The sequence below is a fragment of the Marmota marmota genome, unplaced genomic scaffold (assembly GCF_001458135.2).
Source record: "Marmota marmota marmota unplaced genomic scaffold, marMar, whole genome shotgun sequence".
Taxonomy (NCBI): Eukaryota; Metazoa; Chordata; class Mammalia; order Rodentia; family Sciuridae; genus Marmota; species Marmota marmota.
Window position 1 is genome coordinate 9,237,475 of NW_026000206.1, and position 21,323 is coordinate 9,258,797.

At 50.2% G+C, this 21,323-nt stretch overlaps 1 protein-coding gene across 4 annotated transcripts in view; it reads left to right on the forward strand.

Annotated features, from left to right (window-relative positions):
- Ptpre (protein tyrosine phosphatase receptor type E) overlaps positions 1–21,323 on the forward strand; it is a 101,925-nt gene that overhangs the window by 15,217 nt on the left and 65,385 nt on the right. For all 4 annotated transcript variants that reach the window (XR_007343208.1, XM_048791386.1, XM_015498399.2 and 1 more), the window contains exon 2: positions 10,320–10,342. Coding sequence is in view for 3 of the 4 variants with exons in the window: in XM_048791386.1 (XP_048647343.1) it covers positions 10,320–10,342 (23 nt within the window). In the remaining variant the exon portion in view is untranslated. The remainder of the gene's footprint in view (positions 1–10,319; positions 10,343–21,323) is intronic.

The following is a 21,323-nucleotide window of genomic DNA, read 5'->3' on the forward strand; positions in this document are numbered from 1 at the left end:
TGGGTGCGCTGGACCAGGGTGTGATTCACGTCCCTGCTGGGACAGCGAGGGACGTGAATCACACTACTCAGAACACCTAGGAATTCAGAACTTGTGAATTGTTTATTTCTGGATCATTTTATTTAATATTTTTGGACCCTGGTTGACCATGGGTAGCTGAGACCTTGGAAAGCAAAACTGCCAGTGAGGGGCTGGAGATGTGGCTCGAGTGGTGGCGCACTCACCTGGCATGCGCGAGGCACTGGGTTCAATCCTCAACACCATGTAAAGATAAAATAAAGATATTATGTCCACCTAAAACTAAAAAATAAATATTAAAAACAACTGCCAGCGAGGAGGACACTGCCCTTCCCCCTGTGATTTCCAGGGAACTCCCGACAGCCTGAGACTCTCGGGAAGGAGGAGATTGGTTGGAACACAACATTTCCGATTCCAGTGGCCAACATCCCCTCCAGAGGCCAGGTTGCTCACTCAGGCCTCCCCAGGTTCCCGCTGATGGCCAGTGGACCAAGAGGTGTCCCTCAACCTTGGGCCCAGCTTGGACTAAGTGCAGCTTTCCCACATTTTGGAGACAGGGCCTGGTCTGCCAGAGCCTCCAGGAGCTTTTCTTTGGATTTGCTTGTGAACCTTCAATGACTTTGGGTTGGGTGGGCAGAGCACATGTCTGTAGGCTCCTCAGGGACGTGTCACACCAAGTACTGGCTTATTGAGGATGCTGGGCTGCTTTACCCTGAGGGCAAGGAAGCACGGCCCATGTCCTTCCTCTGATCAGCTGAGTCCTGAGCACTGCCCCTGGCCAGTGCCTGGAGGCCACTCCTCTACACAGCTTGTCCCCAGGAAGGGACTCCTGACCCTGGAGCCAAGTTGGGGGTTGTCCCAATGTAGGGGGCTTGCTCTGGATCTGGCTCTGTAGCTGATCTAGCTGGAACCTCTTACCAACCATGTGCCTCAAGCAAGTCACTTCAGGGTCATCTTGAGATCAGATGGAATCCCGTATGTGAGGGATCTAGCCTGTCCTTAGTCAATGTGGTTATTAGGTAGCATAGGGACGCCTCTATTCCCTGGGCACAGACCCCACCCATGGTCACATCAGGGGTCAGCAGTGACATTTCTCTCTTTTCCTGGGCCTCACTCCTCACAACTCCAGGCTCACCCACACATTATCTCACTGGGTCATCACCGTGGAGCTCTGAGGGACATATCAGTGACCTCATGTGTAGAGAACATTGAAGTACCGAGAGGTGAAGGGACCTACCCACAGCCACCCAGCCTTCCACTGCATCAGAGGGCAGGGCTCTGGCTCAAGAAAACACTGCTTCCTTCTCCTTCCCTCAGAGGGTGGATTCCAGAAAGACCACCTGCCCACGCGGGGGGCAGGGAGGGCACTGACCCCCAGGTATGTGCAGGCTTACTTCAGCCCACGCTGCCTCTGGCCTGTGACACCTCCCCTCTCCCAAGCCTTGGCACCGTTCCCACCATGAGCCCCGGCAGCCTGAGCACATGGCATTCCAAGGTGAGATCTTGAGGTGTAAAGAAAGTCGTTTTCCGAGAGCCTCCCGGAGGCGCTGCCTGGCGGTGGAAGGGGAGAGCTGGCCTTTGTAGGTGGACAGAACAGAAAGCTGTCCAGCATTACACTTTTGTGGCGGAGGATTGTTCCAGAATGGAGCGCTGCATATTTTTGTGATAATGCTGTTTTTGTTGTCAAATGAATGCGGCAGTGTTCTTCCCTGTGGAGGACGGATTCGTTACAAGTTCACAGAACTTTTTCAGTGGCAGCGAAAAATAGGTGCTTGTCCTCAGCAATGTGTATTAGGCCTGGAGACGGATTTGCCAGGAGCTGGGTGATTTGTGAGTTCCCCAAAAGCTTACCTTTTATGACAAACTCTATGTTAAAGAGGAGAGATGCTTAGCTTTTCCTCTTTAGACAACGCAGTGGGCAGCCACGGCGTTCTCGGCTCTTCTCATCTGTTTTAAATCTGGACTCTCCTCTGTGCACTTTCAAGGGATTCTAATTAATAAGTAGTTGAAATGAGTCAGGTCGGCCTGATGGACAGGAGCGATCATTACACCCAAATATTTGAGGGTGCTTTGACAAACCAACCAGTTGATTGGCAGATCAACTTATATGTCCCCTAATTTTCAAAATCTTTCTTCCCAATATGTAACAAACTCCTCTGCTCTGGGAAGCACGTCCCTGCGAAGGATCCGAAGTCTGGAGGATGCTTCTCCCTCTGTGTCTGGCACTGGTGTGTTTTTTCGTAATCTCTGAGTGGCATCCCTGCATGGCGAGGGCTGCGTGTCACAGTCAGCCACATCTCTGATGGCCCTGAGCCTGAGCCCACAACCTTACCCATGTCCCTGGTCCAGCCTGAGGTCACCTGCTTCCTTCCCCACATGTCTCCAGGCACGTGGATGCTGCCTGTTCTTCCGAAGCCCCCAGCCCCACCCCTCTGCCACAGCCCTCAAGCACACCATCTGGACCACAGGGATGTCCTTCTTCTGGTCTCCTTGAAATCTAATTCTGGAGAAAGATGCCCTGACTGGGCCAGCCCCAGGCTAGGAGCCGCTGCTTCTGTGTTTCACTGCCCCGGGGCCTGCCACGATCCAGCTCTCAACCCTCTGTGCTCCAGAAGTCTGTTTGGAGGCTTGTCTTTGGACTTCCTTTAGGGTAGAGGCCTTGAGGGTTGTGAGTGGATTTTCTTTTAAGCTCTAAATCCCTAGCACTCGGCATATCACTGGCTCACACTAGATGCTCAGTAAGTGCTAAGTGACTGGTTTAGCATCTTTATCCATTCATCCACCTGGGATTTTCCGAGCTGCTGGATTGTGCACAGAGGTGTTTAGGTAATAAAGAAGTTCTCAAGACAGCAGCTCCTATTTAGATGGCACCGAGCTAGCTGTGGCTTGTGTGTCTGGTGGTCCCCTTGCTCTGGCCATCTGTCAAGGGAGGGTCACACCTGCCCACGTGGTAGGGCAGCAGGCATGGCCTGACCTATGTCCACTGCCCTGCCCTGTGAATTGCCATGAGGGGGCTGTTAGGGAGAAGCTGTAGACAGAAGGAAGAGGTGGTAAGGACAGAGAGTGCTGGGCAGGACCAGGCCACCCTGGAGGGCGAGGACAAGACATTGAGGGCAGGGCTCATGTGAGTCAAACCTGGCAGGTTTGAGCTATCAGGGAACAGCACAAAGAAGTCAGGGAGGGCGCTGGGGCGGTGCCTGTGAGAGCCGGTTGCTGTGGCCTCTGCCGGCCCAAGGCCCTTGCCCAGGAGCATGCACTCTCCGAAAAAGCAGTGCAGAGGGCGTGAGCTCACGTGCCCTGCTCTTCTCCACACCAGCTTGATCAGCAAAAATGCTGTCTCCTGCATTCATTAGCAATAGCTGTTGTTCTTTCACAGTAAAATTGCATTTATTTATTCTAGTGAAGTGGTCCTCTGCCATGGGGATTGGATCTGTGACAGCCAGCATTTTAATGAACAGCAGCAGTTGCACTTTTAAATGAGGCAGGAAGCCCTACCTTTGCTTTCATCCGGGGTCCGTGGCAGGAGCAGACCTCTGAGTAGTGACTCTGCTGGCCTTGCCCTTGCTGAGTCACATGGCTCTGCAGGCTTGTGGCTGGTCAGTGTCAAAAGAGTCACCAGCCAGAGCCTTCGCACACATAGTTGGCAGCCTAGTCACATACCTAGAGTCACCTGGGGAAAGGCAGGTGCGATTCAGATTGACAATCTAGAAAGGAACGTTTACCAACATTGGCTTCCTATGTCTGAATATTAGAGATGCATCGTGTTCTCTGAGGTTCAATCAACACAAATTTACTCAAGAAAAATACCTTTTGAAACAAATTTAGTGTTCATGTACCCAACCAGCCCGTCCTGGGCACCCTGTGCAGTCTGAGCCCAGTCTGCGGAATGAGAGAGAGAGGGGTCTGCCCATCCCAGCTGAGTTAGGATAGGAACACTGTCAGGTAAAGTGGGACCAAGGCTCCCCACCAGTCCAGCTTACCCTACCCAGGCGTCTCGCTTGCTTCACTCAGTTGGTGGAGACATTTATGTTTGGGAGCCAGTGACTGCAGCCTCTGCATGCTCTCCTGGACCACATCCCACCAATCCCCAGCATCAACCCTAAGATTAACACCTGGACAATGAGAATGGTCTTTGGACTTGGTAGGGCAGCAGCAGGTACACCATGGAATTCCCCCTCTGGTTGAGCAAAGGGGATGGGCACGTCTCTTCAGCCTATAGACTGTCTCTCTCCAGTTTCACTAGAAAAGGTGGCTCAGTGAGTTCACCGTGCAATCACACCTCCAAACACATATGTCCACAGAAACACGCCAAGGAGCGGACTGTGGCAACATGCCTGCGGGAGTCCTTGAGGAGTTCATTTATATTTCCCTCCAGGAAACACACAGCAAGAATGTCACTGCAGAGAAGTGAAGCCATCAAACTATGTCCATCGCTTTTGTTTTCTATGCCAACTGGAAAAAGATTCTGAGGTTGGATGACTTTTGGTGGAAAGTCCTGATCCTGCTGGAGGACAGAGCGCTCTCGGTGCCATGCCCAGGAGACCCACGATCTCACCCCCACTCTGGTATTACAGACCAGGCCCTGGGCCCCGCGCAGGCTGGCATTACTTTAGAACATGGATGAGCTCTGCATGGCACCCATAGACCCATGGGAGGAGACCAGAGGCAGGGCCAGCAGCTGGGGGCAAGGGGCCTGTGGGCCACAGCTGGGGCTGGACCCCACTTGGTTAGAAGAGAGCAAGTGAAGCAGGGTGTCACTCAGACCTGGTGTCGCTCAGACCTGAGGGGTGTCATTCAGACCTGGGGGGTGTCACTCAGACCTGGGGGTGTCACTCAGACCTGGGGGTGCCAGGGGGCTCACAGGTGGCCCCTTGCTGGATGTGGCAGGGGCCCCAGGCTGTGGCCTGGCTGAAGGGCACCGGCTGCTGTGAGCGTGAGGACCCCTGGGACTGCTCTAGGACTTCCCACTGGCAGACGGCGGCAGAGCAGATGGAAACATGGCTGGAAGTCGCAGCTGCGTATTTTTGACACTTCTAGGGCAATTCCAACAATGCCCCTTTTTTCTTGGAAGTTTTTGAGGGATGATGTAAAGCCTGCCCCTCGTCCTCCCAACATGCGGAGTCTGGTACACTGGACGTTTTCCCAAGGCCAAGCAAACGAGGCAAAGCTGGCCTTGGGCAGAGAGCATCAGATTCCTGGAGTCAGGACTGGACTTAGGTTGTGGGTGGGAGAGAGCGTCTTGGGTGGCAGGGTGCAGAGGCTATGATTTGGGGGGCTCAGACCCTCTTTGGTCCTTGGTCCCTCTGAGGTGAGCTGAGGGGCTCATAGGTGCATCTTGGGAGCCTGCCTTCATCCTCCACATTGTAAGGGTTCTGTGACACTCAGAGCCCCCTTCGGGGCCCCAACCCCAATGGGCACTGAGGGCAAGGCGTAGGGAGGTGGCACACCCCTGGGATATCTCCCCCAAGCTCTCGGAGGGTGGATGATGAGGTCAAGAAGGGTCTGAGAAGCTGGGCTGGGGATCCTAGAGCCATGCCTTAGCTGAGTGTGCTGTGGACAGAGGGTCCTGCAGGGACCCCCAGGGGCAGCCCAGGGGGACAAACGGCATAGCCAGGAACTTAGTGCAGCCAGTTCCTAAGAGCTCAGGGAGGCAGAGAAGGTGGGGGCAGCCCTGGGTCCCATTGCACTCTTCTGTGGTAGCACACTTTGTGGCAAATGATTTACCTCTCTGGGGCTTGGTTTCCTCATCTACAAAGCGGATCTAGAACAGATTCCTCCTGGGAGTGTGCAGAGAGGTCAGAGGTTCCTGTCTGTGCTTAGCAGGGCATCTGGCATGGACCCTGCTTTATGGTGGTGCTTCTCCAAGGAGCTTCCCTGATGCAGCTGTCCATACCACCCCAAGCTGGACCCCTGCAGGGAAGCTGCTCATGGGACAAAGATTTGTTTAGAAAAACCTGACAATGACTGTCACTATCTGAGAAGTGGATATGCCCTGCACCAAGAGGCAAGAAAATCATTAAGGTGCCCTCTGGGGCTGAAGCAGACCCTGCCCCTCGGAAGACAACTGGTTCGAGTCATTGTGCTCCTAAAGTCCACGGTGATGGTAAGGGCACAGACAGACGACAGACTCAACAGTAAGGAAACCATTTGTACTTGTAAAAATGAGTCCCTCTGACTTACCGATTTGCATTGTTTCTAAATCCGAAGAGGGTGCTCCTGCCGTGGAGTAGTTAGAGAGGCGCCCTGTGTGTGCTTGGGGTGGGGTGTGCTGAGGGCCGGGTGTGCATGGATCTTTGTCGAGCAGCTGCCCATGAATACCTTCCTAAAAGTCGCCAAATATTTAGGAGTCTTGCTGTGTGTTGGCAGAATGCGTGGTTGAGGAAGTGGCTACTTTTTTTCCTGCCTTTGCAGAATTATTTTTGAAGGTTTCAGCCCCTTTCAAGGTGGCTTGAGGCCTTGGGCAGGTGGATAAGCCTCAGCCAGACTCCTTCATGTCAGGGCGGCCTCCCTCCCACCCACCCTGGCTGCAGTGGCTCCTTCCAGCCTTTCTTTCCTACATTAGAGAAAGTAACAGCTTTGCTGATGCTTGGAAGGTAAACAAGGAACTGTGAGACTTGGCAGAGGGCGGCAGCGTGAGACTCTGAAGCCTGATGATTCAGAAACATGATGCACTTCCCTCCTCGTCGTAGTCCCTGTGCTTGGAGGTCGCCGTGATCGGGAGTGAGTAGCAGTCTGTGCCCCCACCCCGCCCGGTGCTCTCTTATTCATTGTCATTGGGCCAGCCCACTGTCTTTGCAGTGGGGGGCAGAAAGGGGAGCCCAAGAGAACACATCTAGGATGGAGGAATGTGGCCTGCGTTGTGATCTCTCACCACAGAACTTCTTCAAGATCCTTGTCCCCATTATTTAATTACATGAAGTATCATCATGTGTGACCATGCTTTAGAAAAAATTTCATGCATCATTTAAAAGTTCGTATTTTAGGTATGTTACACGTGTAGAAATGTGTATGTAAACATTTTTAAATAAAATGCAAATCTGCATCTGAGCAACAAGGGAAGCTTACAAATACGCTCGCCGCTCAGCACCGTAATGCTGCCCACTCAGATGCTTGCAATGCTTTTAGCCCTGGGTGTGCACGAGAGACATTTTGCTTTTGTCTGAGTTTGGAAAGATTGGCCCATTCTGTCCGTCTCGGAAATAACTGATTTCCTTGCAGTGAAACAGTTCCAACGGGCTGGTTCTCACACCATAGACCTGTTTTCTGACCTGAGGGCAGAGTTGGAGCCCTCAGTTACTTCCCTATCGTCTCTCCATATCCAGAGCCACCAGGCTGAGCCCGCTCTGGCCACCTCCTCCAGGAGCTCCTGCCTCCTTATCTGAACTCCCCCCGCCCTCCCGCCTCTCTTGGGGCTGACTTTCCCTATTCCAGGTTGTCGCAGCCGCTTTCCCGGGGTTTCCCAGGGCGGGCTGGGCTTCCTTCCTGTTCAGCTCCTGGAAGCAGAGTGGCAGCAACTGTGCACTCTGGGGACCCACCTACCCAGTGCCAGCTCAGGGGCCAGGCCACCCCCAGAGACCCAGTTCTCCCTGCAGGAAGGATGTGGACAACTGTCCTTCCAGGTGTTTTATGGAGCAGAGAACCCAGTGGCCTCTCCCTAGGATTGGAAGAGATTTCAAGGAATGAAGGATCCGATGTCACTGAGGCCCTCAGTAAAATGCACTTCTGGGCTCCCCCTCCCTGTGAGCAGGACCCAGCCACTAGGAACCCAGAGAGAGGAAGTGAGCCCTGCCTGAAGGGATTACCACCTCCCTGGGGGAGCAGAGATACCACCCAAACCCCAAGGAAACCAAGGTGAAAGGCCATGCAGATGGCTTTCCCCAGAGGCCCAGCAGGGTGGAACCTGTGGAGAAGCTCTCCAAGCCTCAGCGTCCTCCTCTTAACAATGGTCTCCTCGCCTGTTGGGACAGTTGGGAGATGTGGCGGAGCAGCCCCGGGCACTCCATGGGCACTGTGAAGCTCAGCCCTCCTTCCCCTTGTGGAGGATGCTGCCCCTCAGGATACGGCAGGCAGCTTCCAGCTTGTGCAAGGAGGCTGCTCAGCTCTGGACCCGCCCTCATGAACCACCCCCCCCAACCCATGGCTCTCCTGTGCCTCTTTCACATTCTCCAACACTCTGCTCAGTGTCACAGTGACCATTCCCACTGGGGCCTTGGGAGGAGGTGTACTCGGGTCAGGTGTAGTTTAGGGAACAGGTAGTTGTTTGGGTTTTGCTCTACTTCTGTACTTAGAGAAACTGAAGTTGTGGTTTCATGAACCACAAACGAACAAAATACATAATCTATTTGCAATACCATTCTTCAATTATTCTTTGTTTAAAAAAACTTATTCAAAGTTAGGTTTTTAATTATCTGTGTTTGATCAGGGTTTTGTCGATTGCCTTATTCATTTATTTATCCAGTTGTTGACAAAATGCCCTCGTGAATTCATGCCAGGCTGGCTTTTCCTTGTGGTTTGACTTGAGCTCGCTGCCTCTGCTTGCTGCCCTGCTCCAAAAGCTGCTACTTACCACCAGGTTTATTTAACTGCACTGAAGAATAGGTTTGAACACTTGTATCAACCCTCCTGAGAGAGTGGAGGCAATGTCCACACCTGGCTTCTCCCCTTTCTTGGCCTCAAGCAAACACAAGTCACACTTTCCAGAATCTTCCCTGGGTCTTGTGAAGTAAGAGGGGTGGACTCTTGTAATACACTACTACAAAAAAAGCAGTTCAACTATCCCCAGCAATCCCCAGTGACCACCTCCTGCCCAATACTGAGTGCCCCTCTACACCACTAGTGGGCTCTATGTTATGTGGGGCTTCACAGCACCCCAGAAACCCATCATGATTTCACGAGTTATTCCACAGATTGTCTCCCCATTGTTTTATACAGGTTTCCTAGGAGATACTTCTTTCCTAGTAGTGGCATCTTATTTTCTATGCAGACTATCACATCATTTGAGACTAAAGCCTTATTCTTTTTTCCTTTCTAATTCCTATGTATTTTATTTATTTTTCTTATCTTATTATATTGGCTAAGATTTCCAGCAGGATGATAAATATGAGTGATGAGAGCAGATATCTTTGTTTTGTTCTTCTTATTAGAGAGGGGAGCAATCCATCTTCCACCATTAAGATTAATTTTAGCTATAGATTTGCACAAGCAGATTTAAAAATCGCTTAGTAACCACAACTATTTCTTTTGCTTCTTTGGCTTCAAACCTATTTCATGAGTCAATTTTTAATTTAACAATATAGTGATTTTATAACAACCTGTTATAATTTGTACTGTAGAGTCTTTATTGTGTTTGGTTTAAAATAACCAGCCTTGCCAGGACTCAGATAACAAGCAGTCTGTTTTGGTAGAAAACATCATGTACTGCTTTAGCTATTTTAAAACAGCAACAATCAAAACATGATTCCACCCTTCATCAGTGCAAGTGTGCACTCCCAGCTGAGCATGGTGTCCATCCACAGGTGGACAGAAGCCCACTAGCCCCAGTACTGACCACTCACACAGGAACATGAGCACTGTGTCCACCAACAGAATAGTGGGTAAAAAAAACAAATATGGCCATGAAAGATTAGTTTTCTGTAAAGTGTTGGCACATTCTGCATCATGGATGGACCTGAAAAACATTACGCTCCGTTGCAGAAGCCAGTTGTAAAAAGGTCACATGTTGAGTGAACCTATTTAGGTGGATCGTCCAGAACAGGGAAATCCACAGAGATGGAAAGTAGCTGAGTGTCTCCAGGCCGAGGTAGAAGGGCAAAGCTGGGAGCCAATGGGTGTGAGGCTTCCTTTGGGGTGAAAAAATGTTCTAATATCAGATTATAGTGATGGTTGCAAATTTTGTGAATATACTAAAAAAACTGTTGAATCATACACTTTAAACAAGTGAATTTTGTCATGTCAATTATACCTTTAAAAAGCCTTTTCCTTAATTTAAAAAAAAAAAATCTAACATGAGAACTATGTGAATGGTCAGGCTGGATACTGGTGGCTCTGTGAAACAGACAGGGTGCCCCAGCCAGGTCTCAGGGGGCCATCCTCAACGGCAAGGAAACACACACTACGTTAGGAGCAGCAGACTGTGGGGGTCTTAGGGGCTGGACACCAGGCATCGGGGGCCTATCAGGGGTCTCCCTTGGTGGACTGGCAGCCAGAGACCACAGCAGAGGTTGGGTCTGGACGCTGTCTGAAGCATCGACACCCGGAGTTCTCCAGGAGACTGACACTGTCTCTTCTTCTTTCTTTTTCAGACTATAGCCCTCGTTTTCACTTGGTGAGTACGGAACTTTTTTTTTTTATTTTTTCACTGTATAGTTAACTAGCTATAAGACTGTGTGGGATTCCACTGTGGGGCTTGTTTTCCTGAGGAAGAGGGCCTCATGGTCGGTGGGTGACATTTTTGCTCCACGCCTCGCCGTGGGCCAGGGGGCTTCACACTTGTAGTCGCATTGCTTTTTACCTTTGGCTCGGCTGCTCTGGATCCTGAACTGTGTTGTTGAGAGCACCCTCTGCACGTGCTTCCTTTCTCTGACTCATGGGTACTTTCCAAAGGGCTTCCCTTATCTCGGTGGCACACATTTGACGCCTATGAGGGCACACGGAGGTGCATAATTGCACGGGTGGTAATTGCTTCTTAAATTGATCTGCTGTGGGAGAACTGCTGAAAAGGAGATTTTCTGGATTGCACGCCTGGTAAAAACCGTGTCGCTGTCACACATTTTATGCCTTTGGGGGACCAGGCCACAGCAAAATTCCATGGCTTTGATGTCCTTAGAAAGGGAAAACTTTAAACACCATAGCTGTTTTGTGATCTATTTAATCAACTTAATGCTGTTCCGTTTCCTGCAGAAAGCCAGGGAACGAAATCTGAATGTCCACAGTGTGCGCAAGAGGTACATGGAACCCTCTCGACCCCTAGCACCATGACCCTGGCCACTGGGAAGCTTTATTTCCTAAACGCATAACCTTATTTGAGATTTGCTGTGCCCCAGAATTATTTTAAGGCCAATGGCTCAGCTCTTTTGTCCTGGCTGCCCCTTCTTATAGGCAGAGGCCCTTTACAGCACCATTTCATCTGGACATGAATGTTTGTGGTTATTCCTGGTGTCACCAAAGGCGTTTCGGTTGCCTGGATATCTCTCCTTACTTCAGTAAGAAATGTGAAATATAGTGAAAAATTTATCGAGTTAGAGAAGAGCTACCTACTAAACTGGTTTTGCTACCATTGTTGGCACCTGTTGCACCATGACTGGGTGTCATCCATTCCGAGTGGCATACTCTGCATGGGTAGATGTTAATGGTGGGATCAAAGGGGAGGATCTTACTGGAATAACATTTGTGGGATGGAGACATAATTACACGAAGTCTGCAATCCCTGTTGCCTCAGAGTCCCAGCCAGAGGTGTTGGCTTGTCCGTAATGGCTAGGACACGTGTTAAATATGATGCTCATCAAAACCAGTGGCTCCAAGTGCTTTGAGAATGCACCTCCCATGCTGGAATGAAATATTTGAGGGTCAGACCCCACAAATGCATCTCCTTCTGAAGCCCAGGGGGCCTGGGCTTGTTCCCAGCAAGACCTTGGCACTGCTCGACTCCCGGTTCTTGCTGGCCCTCCACTTGCAGCCTTGCCTTCTGCCGGTTCTAGGAGTTCCAGCCTCTTGGCCAGAGGACCCACTGCTGGGTAGTGAGTCAGCAGCTCTCCAGTGGAGAGATCCTGTGACAGGAGCTTGCTCAGGTCCCCTTCTCCCCAGCACTGTCTCAACCCCGGCTAGAAGTTTAGAAGTTGGGGCCCTGCCCAGGCCTATGTCCAGGAGGTGGCTCCAGTGCCTCCTGGTCTCTACCCAGGATGCGTGGTAGCAGAGCAGCTCTGGGCAGCACCTCCTTTCCTCCTGGCCCCATCCCCGGCCACTATTTCAGTTCTGCTTAGGGAACTGCTGAGTTCCTGGATTTACATTGCTTCCGATTTCAGGAATCTTTGTCTTTGGCATGAGGAGCAGATATTTGAAGTATGGGCCTCCTGCCCACTGTACCTCATGCTGCCCCATCTGGAACCAGTTACTGGGCTGCTGGGAGGAAAATCTGGCTGGTCTTTTAACCTGTTGCATTTCCGTTGCTAACCATTTTAGACTTCCCTGAGCCTCAGAATATCAATTAATAGAAGGAAATATATTTCTAACTTGTGGGATTAGAGACTTACTTTTGAGTCAGTGAGAACTACATAAGAATCCCTGTTGGGCAGGGCAGCGCAGCCTCCTGTGATTGGAGACATCACAAGCCAGGAGCCAGGTAGCCCCTTGCTGAGCGAATATGCCACCATATGAATGAGTCTCTGGTTGTGATATCTAAATATGTGGCCCAAGGTAAGCATTTAATAAATGCCAGCTACTGTTATTACTGCTATTCTAATTCTTAACCTCATCACAGAATTAAGACAACTGTTTTTAACTTTTAAAGGAGGCATTTAACTGGGCTGTTGTGTATGTGTCCCCTCCTTTTGTGGATATCAGAGTTCCCTTTATAGAAATAATCCCTGATTTTTTCATTAAAAACCCAAATTAATATTTGACTTTCAAAAAATGAATCAGATTTTTTCCTTGTTGAGTCGAATTAGGAGTCTTTAGCCACGCCCCCATTCTCAAGCTTCTTTTCCTTTTCTTTTCCTTGAATGTAACCATGTGCTTGTAGAAGTGCCACTGTCAACTGCTCACATTGGGTTTCAAGTGGACTGAGTTTCTTTCAACCGGAGCGTGCTCACATCCCTGGGGGTATATCCCCTCAGTATTTCATGCAACGGAATTTAAGAACTAATAATTTATGGAAGACACACAATTGAAGTTAAATATTTCCTGCAAACTCTTTAAGGTCTTATATTTTTAAACCTAGGGGTATCTACCTGTAGGTAAAATTAAATGATATTGTAAGTTGACTGTTCCACTGTGGTTCATGGAAATACCAAAGGAACAAAAAAACAACTAAATTAAAGCACAACTATTAGGCTGCCGTGGATTTTTATTTTGAAGTTTAGTAGGACGGTCACCCACCAGCCGCCCTTCAGTAGTGCGCTGTGCTTCCTCCTCTGTCACTTTTGGTACCTGCCCGGTCATTTTTCTTTCTTGGTGTGGGTGTGAATGGTTACCACGACAGGAAAAAAAAGAATCTGTAGTTTTTAAAATTAAGCTCCTGGGCCTAGTATCATTCTGACGGGGCCGGTGAGCAGGCTAGCTGGCTGTCTGGCTGTGCAGCTGGGGAGATGGGCTTCAGGTGGCAGGACAGGAGGCATGTGCCCTGGGCTGGCCTTCAGGTCACAGGAGCGAAAGAGCTGCTGCAGGTCATAGGAAGAGGGATGGTGTGCCCCTCTGTTGGTGCCATGGAGCCCAGGGGCACCCATTCGGAGCGACTGTGCTTCTTCCCACAGTGGGAATGTTCTCCCAATGACTACTCCTGGAAGAGGTGGCAGGGGAAAGAATGCCTCAGGAAATGAGGTGACCCGCAGATAAGTCCCACATGTGGCTCTGTTTCCACCCCCTGGGAAAGATTCCGCATTCTTTCAAGAAGTGCCTCCAGCAGGGAATCATTGGTCATAGAGGGAAGGCCTGGTGCTCAAGCGCAGTTTCCACTTGGAGGAAATGGGAACAGACTCCCCTTATAAGCCAGCCTGCTCACTGCCTGCACAGCAGACCCGGTTCAGAGCTGGGATTCTTCTAGAAATCCTTTTGAGTGGACAAGGAAACATGGATTCGCCAAGGCCAGGATGTCTCCCCAGCGTCACCCGAGCAGGACAAGAGGTAAAGGGGGATTTTCCGGTTACTCTGAATTTATATCATGCTTGCTTATAATTTCTAAGGTATCCAAAAATTCGGTTGAAGACTAACATCAAGAAGCCTTCATTAAATGAACCTTTGGCAACCACTTCAGCTGACTTTGCCCAACTTGGGCAGGAAATCTGGGGTTTATGTTTCAGGAAGCCATTTCTAATCCACCATAGCTCAGCCAGGCGTGCACGGGGGATGGCAGGAGGAACTGTCTGCTTGGGCCTGCTGGGTTGTCAGACAGCCAGGAGTCAAAGGTTAAGTCACCTCTCTAGAAAAACAAACCTAACAATTGCAGAGGCCCTCGGCTGGCTGGACAACCTGTGGAAATCCCACCCATGGAAAGCTAGACCTTTCCTATATTTATAATCAAAACTGCCTTGTTGATTTTCCCTCCCAGCTGAATTTGTGAAGCAGCATTTTAAATTGACAGTGGTGCACTGAGAAATAGGAGATGACTGAGGCCAGGCAGCATGTAGCACTTCCAGGACCTGTCCTGGCTGCACCAGGCCAGGCGGGCGGGCAGTGTGCGGTTTTCCTGTCTGTGAGCTCACAATGTGGAAACAGATGGCCCTGGTGGCTGCAGACATGGACCTTCTTCCTGAAAGGTGGCATCCTCCACTTTGGGGGCCAGGAGGCCAGACGTTCATAAGCCCTTTGGGGTGCGAGAGTTACAGGTAGAGTTCTCAAGCCCAGCAGGCCACTGCATCAGGACCAATGTCAGGTGCCAGGTGCAAGGGCAGGGACCAATGCCCCCAACACAGGAACTCATTGTCGCCAGCAGCTCCGTCCCCTGGGCGCCCACGTGAATTGGGACATCAAGCAACATCTAATCTGCCAATCCAAATGACTTTTCAAAGCTGCTTATTATGATGCAGAGTTTGTATTAAAGTATTTTTTTAAAGTTAGAAAGGAAAAAAAAAGATCCTTATGGAATTGCTGGACAAAAAGGAGTCACATGGTGGATTCTTGGGACAGCTTTTCTCCTCAGTGAATAGAGGAAAGCTCAAGCAAAACACAAAAACTGGATTCGTGTTGAGAGCTGATTGAATTCTAACAATGTTTAAAAATATCTCAATGGTATTTAACTGATTCAAACAAGTTCACCAAGACTGATTCACTGTCAGAATGGTGTAAATTTCATGTTCAAATGAGACGCGTGCGTGTGTGTGTGTGTGTGTGTGTGTGTGTTTTAAAGCTATCACCTTCCCATGTTGCTGATGAGAACTGAATTTTTAGGAAACATCACAATGGTGGAAATTATTATTCAGAAAAAGAGGGTTTGGTCTATTTCCTGTTTTCCCAGATAACTTAAATGCTTGTGCTTAAAACATGCATTGAATTTAGACAGGACACACGCATGCAGGACTGTTGACAAAGCTGCTCAGATTCCTTATCTCATGTGGGCTTCATAAATCCCTGGAGGAAGCCCAGGTGTGATTCACCACCTCTGCCTCCAAGATGAGCCAGCAGAGACCGCAGGCTGGAGAGCGAGTTGCCAGGACCCTGAGAAAGGACAGTGGTCAGCAGCACCTGGTACCGCGCTGGCTCTCTTTCCCGTGGTCGTGATGACACGTGCACTGTTTGTGATACCAGATCAATCTTGGCAGAGCTGTTTGGAATCCATTAAAAACCACCAGAAGGTCCCCTCCACCTCCAGCCACGTTCCTCCCAAGCTGGAACGCCAGTCACTCCTCTCACGACGGCCAAGGTGAAGTTCAGACCTGCCAGAGGAAAGCTCTGCCATTGAGAGAAGGGTGGTTTTTCAGTGGTGCGAGCAGTCGAGAGCATTAACAAACAAGAACACATCCTGTGGGTTGGGCAGACTGTTTGGGAGGAGATAACTGTATTTTGGAACAACTTCATGATCATTGGAGTTGATCTTGGCCAGGGTTTCCAACTGCTTCCACATGTTATCTGCTGACCAGACTCAGTTTTCTAATCTCCTTCCACACATTTGCCAGGTTTCCGCTCGCGGTAGTTGGTGGCTCGTGCGCTCCTCACCGAGCGCTTATCAGGTGTCTCCTGTGGGCTCAGAGTTGTGCAAAGTCTTGAAAAATGAAGTGCTAGCTCATAGTCCTGATTTCAGCAAGTCCGGTTGGTAGGCTGGCAGCTGAGGCCTCCTCTGGTGAGTATAAATGGGGGTTCTGCACAGGAACCTAGTGCACAGAAGCAGTTTCATTCTAGAAATCTGAATGACTTAGTCACCTCATCACTCTGAGTCAGACTTCTTTGTCTAAAAATAAAAGGCTGAGTGAGAATTTTTAAAGGTCCTTCAAGACACCGGGTTCTACAACATAGGGCAGTGCTTATCTGGATTTGGAGTTACCCAGAAATCCCCAGGAAGCCATCACTGCCAAGCATCCCTGACGACTGGCCAGTGTGTCCCCCCTTCCCTTCCGGGACGAGGCTGCACATCATGATGAATGGTGCCAATAATTTTTGCTTTGACAAGAGAGCAGCTGTCCTGAGGTCCTTTCCCTGCCCTTCTCCCTCATTTGTGTTCTCTTCCACTGCCCTCCACAAGAAGCAAGGACATATGATGGAGGGTTTTATTAATGGAAAATTTTTATTTGTAAAACAGTAATTTCCCCGCCCCCCCCATAATGTTGCTTATGTGCAGGAAGAAAATGCTGAGCATCCATGGGCTTTGGTTTTAAGGCTTAGGCAGAAACAGTAGTTAATATATTTTAAAATATGGTTTCTTCACCGTTCAAAGCCCATTTTAGCAAAGGGTTCTGGGAGCTGCGTGATGGTTTATTTGACTTGCAGGTGTGGTTCACTGCAAAGGACAATAATCTGCTTAGAAGCCATAGACCCACCAGCCGTGTTATGACCCTCTTGGGGGAGTTCTCTGAAGAAGTCCAAATGGCAAATGCCTGGCTGAGATGGCTGAACACACACCCTGGAGCCAGATCACATTCAGAGGAATCACTGTTTTCCAAACCTGCTTTGGCTTCCTTCCAATCTGAAGCCAGTTCTGACATTCTGTCTTGCTGTTTCCTGTTGTGGGCGGATTGATTTAATTTTTAATGAGTGATTCACTGCCCATGGCTGTGTGTTTTCCTCCTGTTGAGATGAGAATTAAGTCATGTTTCCTTTAAAACATTATTTTTTATATAAACTGAGTAACATGGTACTCAGAGTTGGAAACAAAGAGACAGAGTAATATCCCTTAAGAGAGGGCCTCCGGCCCTTAGGAAATGGTAATCACATGACCAAGATGTTCTTCAAAGAGATATGTTGCTAAACACCAAAAACACTTCTTGCTATAGCAATGTTTTCAAAAGTTGTGTAATTTTTCTAAAAACTTTTTCAAGGGGTTTCTACAAACTTCATGCATTTGGGAAACCGTGTGGTAGGTGTCCCTGATGGGAAGCCCAACAATGTCAACCTTCTCTGGTGCGTGTGTGGGGCTTCCTTCCTGTCCACTGTGTTTACTCCAAGTGGCCTCTGACTGCGAAGCTGGGGCTTAGCGGCTTCTCTGTTGCCTGGATGCTGCTCCCTCGGGATGAGCTGAGCACCCGGCCGGGAGCCCGCCAGACAAGCTGTCACTGCTCCCTCCTGACCCCCAGCATCGTGAGGTCCCCAGCATCGGATTTTACAAGCTGATACCCAGGAACTTGCTGTCCACAAGAATGACAAGCACAGCCACCAAAGAGTGTCCAGAGGTGGCAGGAAAGGTACGATCAGAGGAGAGACAAGGAAGGAAAATGCAGTAAGAGGACAAGGATGGTGGCCATTGGTGGAACAGTAATATCTGGAGACGCAGAGGACGGGCAGCCCGGGAAGAGCTTGGATCACTGGGCTCACTGCGTGTGGCTGTCATCAGTCGCCTTCTTCTTGGGCATTGGTCTCCTCAGCCTCCCAGGCAGCACCTGGAGTCTCTTCTGCAAGGCTCGGGAATTGCCTGCTCAAGGTGGGGCCCCGGAGGAAACAGCAAAACTAATCTGCAAAAAAATGGTCCATGCTGGAGGTGGGAACTCTGAAATGCGCCACAGGCAGCAACTGGGGTTGCTTTTGAGACAGTGCACCCCTGAGTGTCCAAGAGACTGAACCCAGGGCATGCTGGGTAAGAGCTTCGAGGTGCAGCCCCACCCCGAGCGGCTCTGCTCTCAACCCAGGATCTTGGCCTGGATGCAGGGCTTGCTGTTGCGCAGCGTCCATGAAGAGGAGACGCCCAGGCCTGGTGGAGCCCAGGAAGCACCCAGGACCTGAGGGCCCAGCGGCAGGCCTGAAGCAGCAACCTCCATCCCTCCCCATGGAGATGTGCCCCCATCAGAAACCCAGTGCTGGACCAGAAATGCAAACGCCTCATCAGATATCCAAACATCATGTAAAAAGCTGCAAGACCTCTTACCCGACCAGAAAGCAGAGTAGCCCCTCAGGCAGTGACACTGAAGATGCACCCAGGAATCTTCATGTTTCACCAGAACATGTTGACACTTTCCTGAACTTTGCCTTAAAGATTAAAAAAGAAAGTAATCGTTTTATTTCAGCTGTGCTGTGACATGTGTTATAAATGTGCCCGCTATACATATGGCTCCATTTGGGAAAATGTTAATTGCTCCAGCCACAGAACCTAGGGGCCTGGTTGGAAATAAGCAGAGGACAGAGGAGGCAGAATCGCTGAAATTCCTAATCCACATTCTGTGAAAGACAAGAGAATCATGTCCAGGGGTCTAGCGACCCCGGTGTGGCTCGTCTAAGCCTGTTAAATCCACAGCAAATGGTTTGCTTCAGGACATGACTACACGAGGATGAAATACTGATCTTGGGAAGAAAAAGGTCAACTTGGAAATGGCCTGATGATCCAGAAGTGTCTGTTCAGCTGCACAAAATGCATGTTTTCTGCTTTCTCCATAGTTTCTCTAGTGTGTGACATAGAACCTGAAGCTCACGCTTGGCTGGATCATTACCAAGAGACAGTGAACAGCTGATTTGGACCCCATGCCTGACTGTGACGGGGGTGGGGACCAGGGTCTCAGATCATGGAGACCAGCGAATGAGCTCATTGTCTTTGCCCCCCAGGGCCTGCCAGCACCTAGCAGACAGGGGGGACCCAGGAACTTGATGAAGTAATGAGTGACCCAGAGGCCTGGCATGGGGGCCGGGGATTGTGTCTCCACAGCGCCTGGGGCAGCACTTCACAAAAACAGGGCCGGCTGCATGAAACTGGGGTCACCGGCTCAAAGGAAGAAAAAGCTTCCTCTTTTCTTCTGTGTTCTCTCTGGGCCTATCATAGTAGTTTTTGTTTTGTCTTAACTTCCTATTGAACGTCTCATTCCTTCAAGCACCTGGTGCCCTTCAACCTTGTACCCGGTGGGTAGAAGCAGTGTTCATTTAGCCCCCAGCCTCCAACCTCGGCTCAGGCCTCTACAGGAAGAGAGAAACATGGGCCTTACTCGTGGGGCTGGAGAGCAGACAGCCTGGAGGTGGGGGCAGAAAGTGGACCAGGCGTAAGTTGAGGCTCCAAGCCTCTGGCAAGTGTGCTATTGCCCTGTTTTCATTTGTAAAATGTAAATTCAAAAATGAAAGTATTAAGATGAATTTTAAGGCAGCCCCAAGCCTGGGCCTCTTCTGAGCAAGGCTGAGGGACCACTCTGACTCCCTGAAGCTGGCCCTGGCTGTGCCAACTGGTGGCCAGAGCACTGGTGTGTCCACCCAGGACAGAAAGTGCCTTCTTTTCCCCAAGAGCATGATTCTTTTGCAGCTAGCATGCCAGTGGCCCCAATTGCTTAGCAGTTTCTGGAAAGTTCTCCCTGCCCTCTCTCCCTGATGCCCTCTATGCAATGCCTGGTCCTGGGCTTTTTCTGCAACCCTGTCTTACTCTCTACGTTGTCATGGAAGCCTGTGTCACTCTTTGGACCCGCCATGTTTGTTCATCTTCTCCCTATGAGAACACAGACCTCCAGGACGAGGCTCTGGTCCCTGCTCCTCCCATACACGCTGTCACAAGAGTGACACCAGCAAACTTCAGTGGCACAAATGGGTACAAGGAGTCTTCCTCACAATGATTTATATCCTTTTTGAAGCAAGGCATAAATACACACATGAAGCCAGCTCACACTCGCAAGTGTGGCAGACAATCTTCAGCAGTTTTCTCTGCACAACACCAGACTGGTGCCATGGACGTGGCCGAGTTTATCTTGTTGCACTGTGTGGCCATGTAGCCGATGTGCAAGGGGCATGTGGTACTTCGGAATCACTCCCTCTGAGCTCAGGGAAGAGCCCCGGGTCTGCTCTTTTGGTTCAGTCTGGGTTTCTGATGGCACTTCTCCTCCCAATGTCACGCCCCCCAGGACTTCTGAGCTAAATGAATGTGGCAGCTGATCAAAGCTCCTCCTCTGAGCCTCCTCGTCTTGACATGTTTCTGAATCGGTCACTGAAAGACCTATTCTAAGATGAGGTGTTGATACCAACTGTAAGTTTTATACACCAGGAAGAGTGGATCTGCCCTCAGCACCACGCCATGAGCCTTCTTCCATCAGGACACAGGGACAGCAACTAGCTAGAGAGGGCTGTGTCTTGCCAAGAAGCAGGAGGTGCCAGTGGTCAATGGACATTCTTCTGAGGAGGAAAACCCAAAGTCCCCCTCCCAGGTCCTGGGTCCTGAGGATGGTGTGGGAACTGGAAGGACGCCCTGCCACTCAACATCAAGGACACGTGCCATCTGGTTTTCCCCATCCGTTTCCCTGGAGTCCCTGGTGTGCTTGGCCTCTTGCTAAACACACCCAGAAGTGGTGACAGCTGGGAGGGGCCTGGAGTACTCCCATTGGAGCATCCTCACCAGGAGCTCCTGAGATGCCACCAGCGTAGGGAGCAGAGTCAAGGAAATCCAAGCTGCAGGGCAGGTGCACAGTCTGGTGATGAGGGTGTCTTCTGCAGGTGAGGGAACCCTGAGGTGGAGAGACTCATGCAGCATGATTCTTTCCAGTACAGGAGGCTGCCCAAGCTGACCTGCTGGAAATTCCAGGGAGATGATGACACATATGGTAACAAGGAGGTCAATTTCGAGTTCCTGGACCACGAACCTGGGCCACTTGAGTCAAGAGTGATGTGTTTTGCACATTCAGATTTCTTCCACCTAACTTCCTACGGTTTTCATCAGACACCCAAGTTGCCTGTTTTGCCAGGATTTGGAAGTTAACGGTGGACCTTGGCAGCCTGATGCAGGGAGGTGATAACAAGAGCTCTCTGGCTCCAGATGCATTTGGTCACCTTCTCTCCTGGAATCAGAGCCACCCTAATGGCTGCCTCTGGCTCTTGCCTCTGGTGCACCCTGTGCTCTGCCTGAGGTCACACTGCTGGTTTGTGCAGTGATGCACTACCCTGGAACCTCGGTCTGTTTGACTTCCATGTACCTGATGTTAGCACCTGAACTGGATGGAGCCATTTCTCTCCTCTCTGGAACCAAGGCGGTCAGTCCATGGTGGCCACCACCA